General features: G+C 45.7%; 2 protein-coding genes across 2 annotated transcripts; one reads left to right on the top strand and one right to left on the bottom strand.

The window, feature by feature from the left end:
* Window positions 1–449: 449 nt before the first annotated feature.
* CCR75_005687 (uncharacterized protein) lies at window positions 450–3,404 on the top strand (the record flags this gene model as incomplete). The annotated part of the gene is made up of 1 exon (XM_067963764.1): window positions 450–3,404. The coding sequence occupies one exon, from the start codon at window positions 450–452 to the stop codon at window positions 3,402–3,404; it is 2,955 nt and encodes a 984-aa protein (XP_067815118.1).
* A 431-nt stretch (window positions 3,405–3,835) lies between these two features.
* Window positions 3,836–6,732, bottom strand: CCR75_005686 (uncharacterized protein; the record flags this gene model as incomplete). Its single annotated transcript, XM_067963763.1, has 5 exons — window positions 6,229–6,732; window positions 5,867–6,128; window positions 5,333–5,804; window positions 5,073–5,232; window positions 3,836–4,938 (listed from the first exon to the last, which is right to left on the bottom strand). The coding sequence occupies exons 1-5, from the start codon at window positions 6,695–6,697 to the stop codon at window positions 3,836–3,838; spliced, it is 2,466 nt and encodes an 821-aa protein (XP_067815117.1). The 5' UTR covers window positions 6,698–6,732.
* Between the last annotated feature and the right edge of the window lie 3,971 nt (window positions 6,733–10,703).

The raw sequence follows: 10,703 nt of genomic DNA, 5'->3' as shown, positions 1-10,703 counted from the left end.
ATAGGCGAAACAGCGACACAAAAAACTCAAGTGTAATAGCATAGCAAGAAAACATTTTGAAAGCGTTTTCTTTGTTAACCATTTATATCAATTCTAGGGCTCTAAAATTTTGGGCGGTACAATTTTAGGTTATGCTGATTCTACCACCCAACTCACACGATAATGACCATCATTCCTCGAGGGATGGGGGTTTGTCTGATGGCACCAAGTAGTCACGAACAAAAAGAACGAATTGCTGGCTCCGCCGCCTAAAGAAGCCGCACGAGCCTCTAAACGCCGCACTTATCCCCTTCACTTGAGCGTGATTGATACACTTTTCGTTGAAAGCCTGGACACTGGTTTCAGTCAGCTGCCGTCGCGGTGCTTCCGTACGTGCGGAAATTGTCTTAAATAAATTTTGAAAGACCTTATGCGATTGTGTGTGTTTTTTCAATTGATGATTAGCCGGGATGAGCGCAGCTAGGACAACCGGGCGGGACAACGACTTTTACGTTAAAGTGTCGCACAGATTTGACGATACAAGCGAAAGACTTAGCGCCCCCACGGATCGGCACTTCGCAGGTACAGAGTACATGAACGTTATACACGCACAGATCATATCTCCAACCTCGTCGAGTATTGATGAATCCGAAACGGATTCATCCTCGACGGGGCATGGGAAGAGGCACGGAAGGACGCAAAATGCCGCTGCACCGACATCGGGCACTGCTACAGAAACCGATTCAGACCTTGATGAAAGTCGCAGTGACGCCGACAAAGAGAAGGGCCCTCTTCTACAGAATATGATTGATGCGGACAGCAAAGAAGGAGGCGGAAATGCTAATCTCGTAGGCATAGATGATGAGGAGTGCAAAGCTTCTGGAGTCGCGCGTTCAAGCGCGGAAAAGGATCACGATCAGTTTGAGTTAGCGATCGCACTGGACTTTGAGACGGACACAAACACTGCTTTAAGCAACGGTCCGCCCAGTTTAACGCGGCAGACTTCAAGTAGCTTCTCGGATCTTGGTGATTACGAAGGATTCTCGTTTTCTGATGCCATCACAATTCCAAATGGGGGAGGATCTTGTAGTATCGAGAGCAATAGTACTTCAAGTACCCCAACAACGTTTTATCCAATCTATGAAAGTGAGCCGTTTCGATTTACGCATTCGAGTGTGAGCAATTGTGGCTATGGCAGCTATGACGCAATTGAGAAAATCTCGGGAGTGTATACGAATAGTCCCGCGATCAGTGTCCGGAGCACAAAATCCCCTACGATGCTTTGTCTTGATAACTGTGCCTGCATTGAGGGCCACACAACGCCAACATTTCATATTACGGAGCCGGCAGATGAGTTTCAGCCACTCATTGGAGATATATATCCCGTTCCTGGCGAGATCGTACGCCTACGTGTGGACAGGGCTGCCTATATAATCTTTTACAAGTGCGACGATAGCGGTGAAGAGCAGAATTTAAAAAACGAAATGCTCGTGACGTCGTCTTCGTCTGAGGATGATGTGGATGCGAACGAGTGGAGCGAAGATGGCTCTGGAAGAATTGCTCCGCCTCGATCGTACGCTTCATTAGGGGCAGCTGGTCACAAGGTGCAAACGGATAATTGTTTTACTCGCGATTACAACCACCCTACGCGATCTTTGGGCCGAGGACTCTTCCGCGCTTCTACAAGTGTTGGCAGTGCATTCCTTAAGGGTGCGGCTGGCCTCGTGAATAAAACATACCAAGGTGGAGCAAACGGTGGTGTTTTTGGATTTGCCAAAGGCCTTGGTATGGGAATGCTTGGTCTTGGTACACACACTGTCAAAGGCGCGTTTCGTGGAGTTGGGCAAGTGACACATTTGGTGGGCGAGATGGTCTTGGGGACTGCCCCACATTTTAGTATTGATGGGATATTGGTGCTCACAAATTATCGCATCATTTGGCAGGCGCTTAGTACAGTAGACGCGATGGAAATCCCTTTGGCATCGATTTTGTCGGCTGAAAGCTTCACGACAGCACCTCATGTCGCTAACATTGAAGGCAAGCACCTCTTGCGAGCCTCCTTGGCTTTTCAGAATGAAGCCACGTGTTCGGAATTTCTGGGCTGTATATGGGAGCTCTACTCCCCAGGCGGTTCACCTTCGCATTTCCTATTCGCGAACTTGCACTATCAGGCTCTGCGGCAAAAAGAAGCGACGAATGACATGGATAATATTGGTCTTAGAACACCAAGTGATTTATTTTACGATGCAGAAGAGGACTATCGCCGACTGAAGCTGCTGGATGAAGATTGCTGGATGCGTCTCTATGACAATTCGACTTACACCATGTTTCCTTCATATCCAGATACATTTGTAATTCCGTCTGTTCTAGATGATGAAGACTTACGCGAGCTAAGCATTTATCGTAGTGCAAGTCGCATTCCTGCAGTTGTGTGGCGTCACCCGCACACGGGGGCGCTTGTGTGCCGATGTGCTCAACCGTGCACAGGTTTAAGCGGGTTCGTGGTTAATGCCGACCAAAAATTGGTCGCCGCCCTCCAAAACGCAACAAGCGCCAGTGGCGATGCAAGGTTTCACTTTTTTGATGCGCGAAGCCAAATGGCGGCTGCGGCCAACTCGGCTCAAGGCAAAGGCACTGAGGATCCACGAAATTATCCGAATTCGGAGCTTCACTTTTGCGACATCGCAAATATTCATGCCGTGCGTTCATCCTACGCTTCATTAGCTGCAGTATGCCAACCTGGCCAGGAACGGGAGAGCAGTGGCTGGCTATTTCAGTTGCGGAGCACCTTTTGGTTCCTGCACTTATCGAGCATTCTTTTAACGTCACAAAAAATTTGTCGGTATCTTAATCAGGGCCATTCCGTGATGATTCATTGTAGCGACGGATGGGACCGAACTCCGCAGCTTACAGGCATGGTGCAGCTCTTGTTGGATCCTCACTATCGGACTATCCGAGGATTGCTTAATCTTATTGAAAAGGGGTGGTGCTCTTTTGGACACCTGTTCCGATATCGTTATGGGCATGGCGAAGGTCCTGGGCAACAAGAGCTTGAAGAACAATCTCCTGTGTTTGTCCAGTGGCTGGACGCATTGTGGCAGATTTGGCGTCAACAGCCGTGGGCGTTTGAGTTTAACGAAGCTTTTCTTTCGGCACTTTACGAAAGTATTTTTTCAGGATTGCATGGCACCTTTTTATACAACAGTGAGCGACAGCGGAAACAAGAAGAAGCTAAGGCGCCTACTCGATCACTTTGGTTTGCGTTGCTGGAGCAGACAGAAACGTATGTAAATGTCGAGTATGGCAGTGCAAAGAATTTCAACAGCATTGGATTAGTTCTTCCATTCTCGTCCGAAGAAAATGATTTGGTGATGTGGGCGACTCACTTGGTTTATGCCGATCCTGTCTGCCGCAAGTATGAGTAATATATTATAGTTGGTCTGTTATGATAGGAGAGGGTTGGTATTCAAGATAATTTAATCAAGCTAGAGCACTGTGAAAGACCGCGATCGCGAAGACAGGTTGGAGAAATACACGGGAATTACTTAGCAAAGCATCATTTCGAGGAACTCGAGTACTGGAAGCTCAAGTTTGTTCTCCAAAAGGTGTTTGTCGCTGCATAAGAAGTGAATCAAACGCAGTCAATTTCTTCAGTTGTTACGCCAGACACTAGCGGGATCGACGTACATGAACTCTTGATGTGATGAAGTAGACTTTGTCTGACTTTCAATTCTCGAAGTAAACGCGTTGCTGTGGTCTGCATTGCTGTGTGGTGAAGCTGAAGAATTCGATTAGGTAGAGTAATTAGCTGTAGGTTTTAAAATGATATACAATTTGCGGTATAGAACTAAAATGGTCAAAAGCATTTATACTGACTTGATTGCGGTGCTGCGGCCATTAAGCGTTTGCGATGCGGTTTGAGCTTATCGTGAGTACCTCTGCAAAGGTCTGGCTCAAACATTTCGCAGCCGTCTCGAGATCGTGTCACTATAGCCTCTTGCTCGTGCTCGGAGTCATCAGTTACTTGCACAGGCAGTAGCTGCAGTTGAGGGGCTTTAGCTACAGGATCGCTATCTGAGTCGTCGCTTGGTCGGCACACACCGTTATTCGACGCATTCATATAATTTTCTTGGTTTGTCTCCCACTGAATAATTTCTGCTGCAGCGACTAATTCCTGAGAAATCGACGGAATTGCTGCATCTGAGGTCGTCCCGACCTTGACATTTCCGGGCCGTATTTGTTTGCTAACTGACGTGTTTGTATTCTGATTATCATTGCTAACTGCATTTTCAGTAGGCAATTCGAGTGCCCCTTCAGCCTGATGCTCGTTTTCCCACAAGACAATCTCTGCAGCCGCCTCAATATCGTCCCAGAAGTCATCAGGTCGTACTTGATCCGTTTCAGTTGCGGAAATTGTTGGCGTGGGACTTTCAGGAATTACTATGCAATGTGTTTTATCCACACTTGCTTCACTTGGCTTTTTCCAAGAGACTTGAGTTGCTTCTTGATTGATCTGGTTAAATGTCTTGTGCATGCCATGCCGTAATTTATCAATCACATCAGATTGAATGACATTCGGAGAAGGGGCAGTTATTGCATGAGCCTTTTCATATTGCTGGGCACGGCGTCGCTTTTCTAGAGCCTCCTTTCGTCGAACTTCAATACGGTCTTGTTGCTCCTTTGTAAGCGTTCCGGGCAAACTTGATAAAGACCTGCGTTTTTCCAAAGCTTGTTGTCTTCTCTTCTCGATCATCTCTTTCTGTTCCGTTGTCAGTGTGCTGGAAGTGTTTTCTATACCACAAAGAGGTCCATGGACTTGTGTCCTGGATTCTGTTTCCTGATAAGCAATCGGTGCTGCCTCAATATTCGTTTCGGCTTGAGATGCTGATGGAAGCAATCCATTTTTAATCAGAATTTCGCGAGCGATCTCTTGCGGGGTCTTGCGAATCCTTTCTAAATCTATATGATTCTTTCAGCCGTAGTCAAGAGGAAAAAAACACAAGTTATAACTACCGACATGCTTTTGCCTTGACTCGAACTTTTTCGCCATACAAATTCTCAATCTGACACAGCAATTTGAATTTAAGGTCTACCATTGCCAAATATAGCGTCTACCTCTTTCCAGCGCCCTGTTTTGGCCAAACCCTGCACGTGTTTCTTTTTCGCTGCCTTGGTTTGCTTCTTTATTGGCTTAGTTTGCTTTGGAGCTTTACGCTTTTGTCTCGACGTGTTTTTAGGCATTTCGATTCCGCACTGAAGAAGTCAATGTGTGCAGTTTTACTAAATGGCTACATTCAATTTACTATCATGGCTACTACATCTGCGTAATTTATTCCTCTTGGGCAGACTGGACGTCATCGTTCCAAAAGCCCCAGCAATTGCCCATACACGACGCAGAGCCGCAAGTGCGGCAGTGAATGGGACGAGGAGCAATCGTCAATGTTGCTGCAGCAGCCTCCTGGTTAAGATTGATGGCTTCCAGACGAGCTGCAATTTTGTTGAGTTGATTTCGAAGAGAACGACGTTTGTTCTTGCTACTTGACTTGTCTTCTAATAGCTCACTAAGAATATTTTCGAGTGACTTTTGGTGTTCAAGCAGCTTTGGACGTGGTACGTATTGCAAAAATGTGACGTAACAACGTTTAAGATACTGGTGATCTATACAGTGAATTTCGCCATGTCGAGCGTAGAAGCAGTTATCACACACGAGCACCAAGTCGCGGCAAACAGTGCACACTTTTCGTCCACTAAAGTCATCGTACGGCTTCTGACACTCGATACACTTGCCGACGACTTCATTGCTTTTCTGTGCTCCCATAAGGACACTAAACCATAGCAAATACATCAGAGCTTTCATTCGACGCAGTCAAAACTCGAATCTACTTACCGCTTGTCAAAGACAAAATTTTTGCCTCGAAAAAATCCTCCATCCTCGTATGTTTCAAGATACTTATGAATGCCGCCCTTGAGGTGATGCACGTCGTGTACGCCTTGACTTCGAAGAAAATCCGACGCTTTTTCGCAGCGAATACCGCCTGTGCAGTACATTAACACCTTTTTATTTTTCATCTCGTCCACGCGGTTTTTCAGAAAAACGTAATATTCGGAGAAGGTTTTTACTTTAGGGTCCAACGCGGTTTCAAAATGACCTGAAAATAGAAATAAAAATGGCATGTTCAAAGAAACAAAGAGAGCGCTCGTCAAGCTACATTTCAATTCATCGAAACAACGTGTATGGCAACGACTCACCGACAAGGTATTCTTTGTGCGCCCGAACGTCTAATACCACGGTTTCGTCCTTCTTTTCTAGTGCCTCGCGCATTGCTTCATGAAATTGATTCGGAGTTAGGTACCCCCTGTCTTTGTCTGATGCCGACATGTCGGGGCGAGAAACAACGCCGCCTGTGGAAACGATCTCTTTGACATGCTTGACGATCAGCATAGCAAAAGGAGGTCGATGACACGCATAGTAGCTGTGCTTAAAGTCCGCGGCAGCCATGGCGAAAATCTTGTGGGAGCACAATAGGGCAACATACTCATCAATCTTGACACGTGACGGGCTTGAAAGTGTTGCATTTACGCCTTCCGCACTGATGAGGATACGGCCTGCGAGTCCGAGACGCTCGCACAGCTGCTTCTGCTCCTGATATAGCTCCTGCGGAGATTTAATCTCCACGTACTTGTAGAAGAGGATCACGGAGTGGCCAGCATTGACCATTATTAAATTTGAAATATAACAATTATGTTACCGAATTAAAGTGTATAAAATACAGTCTTGACGAAGCGGTAATTTATTTTGATGGCAAGACCTGATCAATAGAAGAATGTGACAGCCCACATATAAATGTGTCAGTCAAATTGCAGCGCTCACCGAAATTCGATCCCTACTGAGCCTCGTGCAAGCCATGTACTCATGGTTGCATCGCATCCAAAGACTTGCATATTTTCTTAAAAAGTAGGAATAATGGGATGTCTTAAACTTTTACTTGTACCTATTACAGGAAAAATAAAGAATATTATCTTGTAGATAATGCAGTCAATAGTACCACACATGGTAATATTGTTGCAGAAACGTGATCGATTTGGTTGATATATGACATTTTATCAACCCAACCGAGGGCATTCACATTAACGGGATGACAGATAGCTCGGAATACACACCAGTGCGTATTTACAGAGATGGAATTTATGATTGGTCAAAATAGGATAACATTTACTAATACGATTGAATATAAATCTGTAATGGGGCACACATCGGCTCGAGAACCGTTTTTGTGGTACATCTACTTTATGGGTAAAATATCATTTTATCTAATTTTAAAATTGTTACCTACTTAAATCCCAGTTATTATGGGTAACAAAGGTGGCGGCCAAAATCTATTTTAATTAGCTAGGGTAAGGTTTTTTAGATTTAAATAATTAAATCAGTTCCCCTTTTGATCTTAAAGCGTTAAGTGCCTTCCTAAGGCTTGCACATTGATCTGTAAGAGATAGAAGCCTTTTTAAGGTATATCCTCTTGGGCACTAGTTGCCACTAGGTTCTACGAACCACCGAATCCCTTAAACTAGGATTCCTTAAATTTTAAGAGCTTGTACGACTTCCTGAGTTGTTAAACCTATTAGTTCAATAGAACTAAGTGACTCTCTGAGTCTGAAAGCATGCAAGGCTTGAATCCTTCATGCGGTACGAAGCCTCCCTGATCAGTCAGTAACAGGACCATTTAGCGGCATATATGCCAACCTGGTACATCTGTACCTGACTCAGAGCCGAGGGCTCGCCCTCTGACTGTAAATGTGACGACATTTGAGGGAAAAGAGGGAGAAAATCTCTCTTTTTGGATTAAGCAGATGGAAATGTCCATTGATTCCGCCTTGTACTATAAAGAACGGCAAAAGGTGGCTATGGCCATTTCCAAACTTGGAGGTAGAGCCCTGGAGTGGGCACTATCGTGCAGCACGTCCATAAACGACGCTTTTCCCTCATGGGATTCGCTGAAACAGCAAATGACCAGCATGTTTGCACCGCCTGATCAGGCTTTTCGCATGCGAGTACGGCTCCTAGCGACTCGACAGGGTAAAAGAACCCTAGGGGACTTTGTCCAGGAGTTGATAACTCTCACTGCATCTATGCATCAAGACCCGGTGCAAGAAGCAAATGTAGTTACCATCTTTATGGGGAGTCTCAATGAGGGCGTTGCCCGGACGGAATTGTTCCGATCTCATCCGGCTACGTTCGAAGAGGCAGTTGCCATAGCGCTACGCGCTGAGTTCGACTTTAAGTCTGCTCGCGTTAGCACGCCTGTTTACCGAACAAGCTCTTCGAGCACATGGGTTATGCCTAATAGACCGGAACCCATGGCTCTAAGCCTCGTTGAGGAAGGAGAAGAGGCTCTTCCAGCTGTGGAACAGCGTAAGACCATCCTAGATGTTATATGTGCGGAAGCACAAAACATTTACGCCCTGCCTACCCTCTTCGAAATTCGCGTAAAGCTCGAAAGAGCTCCAACTCCGACCTATACCAGAGATCTGGTACGGTGCGAGAAAACGTCGATACCCAGTAGGTGCGGGGCGCCCTACTGGGGAAGACCTAGGCTCTGTTGAACCCCCAGGAGGTGAGAATAAACTGAAACTAGCCCAAATTAGCTCGGTGCTAAATGGCACGGGGCGAGAGTACAAGCCTGGCTTGCTAGTCGCTCAAGCGACTGTAAAGGGCTTTGATAAGCCGTGGTCAATTTTAATTGACTCAGGAGCGTCTTGCAATTATGCTCGACGCCTTTCCCTTGAAGGAAGTCAACAATACGTTGAGGCGCTTAGAGCGCATGAAGGTGATACAATCACTGTTCGCTTAGCGACTGGGACTCGTGTCACTGTTCTCAAAGTTCCATTAAACTTAGGAATGGAGTTTCTGGACCTTGACAGTATGGAACGCTGTCTCGTTCTTGGTTTGGATTCGAGGTAGGATGTCATCCTTGGTCTGGCCTGGTCAGAACACCATGAGCCATGGATCGATTGGAGGTCTAAGACCTTAGGCGCCACGCGCAATGTTCCTAGCAAAGTTTTGGAGTCATGAACCCACCTTTGCTAGGCAACAAGAGCGCTATTGGCCCGGATCATTGAATGCGTCTGTCAGTGTTTTAGACATTGGCATGTCTGAGTTAATAAACTCTAATGTTAAAAACATTAATTTTGAGCCCGACTCAGCAGAAATAAGTGAAACGACACTCGTTATAATAACGATTCACTAAATGCTGAAAGCGTTCTTGGCCTAAGGCCGAATCATCAATGGTGTAATATCCCTGAGATACGTGGAGTGGCACGTCTAAGTCCACCGAGTATGGTCGGCCGAGGTGGCACCATACTGAGTGTCAATAGTGACACTATTGGCGGCTCGCCAGGGCATTTTGGGTCAAACCCTCCTTATGCACGTTAAGCGACACGTAAACGTTCGCTGGATAAGGAAGTTGAGTTACCTAACTTCTTGTCGGATGTCAAATTAGACACCATGTCTGGTATATAACCAATACAGGCTAGAAAACCCGGGGACGTGAATGTCCCGGTGTAACGGAGTGTATCGTTACATGGAATTAACACCTAAAGGTTGTTTATAAATATATTATCCAAAAGGTAGATAATATTTGGAGGATATTACTTTCTATAGTAATGTTCAGAAATCTTATCCATAAATAGGTATAGACCATTATATCAATTTATCCCGCAGACTAATCATTTGTAGATGTAAACAAAAGAGAGAGACAGGTAAGATAAGATAAGATTTCAATTGCATGTTTAGTATTAGCTTATAATTAAGTTAGCGTTAACAGATAGAAAGAAGAGAAACTTAATTATATTAATACAGTTTTCATTTAACTCTCTTTGAGCTAGTTGTCTTAAAGAGAAGTCTTCCTCTGCATGTACAAGCGTACGTGAAATAACGTAAGGCAACTCTCGCAACTGAAGCAGTGCGAAGTGGACTTGTACTGAAGCAGTACAAGTCGTAGTGCCCCGTTACACCTGATAGCACTTTGTAGTCCGTCCAAGGACCACATTATCTTCATTTAAAATGGACATGTTAGATGATTGTGGGAATACGCATCACGTTTCGCGTAAAAGCTACTCCTTTCTAAGTGACATAGAAAGGAGTGTGGTCGAACGCACGAGTTCGACCGTAGGAAACGATGCCATCTTGGCCATGCTGTCCGGTTTGGACAGAGATGCCCTTCATTCAGCCCTCGCCAAGTTCATACAACATGAACTTGACGAGATGAAGGAGAAGGTAGCCTTGCTTAATCGGCAAGGCTCTTAACAGGCAGAACTGCTGAGGTTACAGCAGGTACAAACCCCTGTACCTGGATGACGCACACGCGTCGTCCCGAAACCTTAAAGATTGACATCTCTAAGTATAGGGGAGTCGAAGAAGACTCCCTCTTGAGATGGTTTGTCGAGTTGGACGATGCCATAAGGGCACGTCACATCGTCGACGAGCAAATGCAAGTCGCATTCGCTCAATCAAATTTGGCAGGTCGTGCCAAAACTTGGGCATTGGGCCTTAAGTTGCGCGACCCATACGTCTTTGGGTCGCTAGAGGCTTTTAAAGCCCGGCTCAAACAGACGTTTGAACCGCCAAGGGCTGAGTTCAGAGCTCGTTCAGAGCTTCTGAAACTCAAGCAAGGCAAGCGTGATGTTCACGCATATGCCCAGCACATACGACTCTTAGCGAGTTGTAT

This window comes from Bremia lactucae, linkage group LG1 (genome assembly GCF_004359215.1).
Source record: "Bremia lactucae strain SF5 linkage group LG1, whole genome shotgun sequence".
Lineage (NCBI taxonomy): Eukaryota > Oomycota > Peronosporomycetes > Peronosporales > Peronosporaceae > Bremia > Bremia lactucae.
Note: the sequence above shows the minus strand (reverse complement) of the source record. Positions and strands in the feature narration are given on the sequence as shown.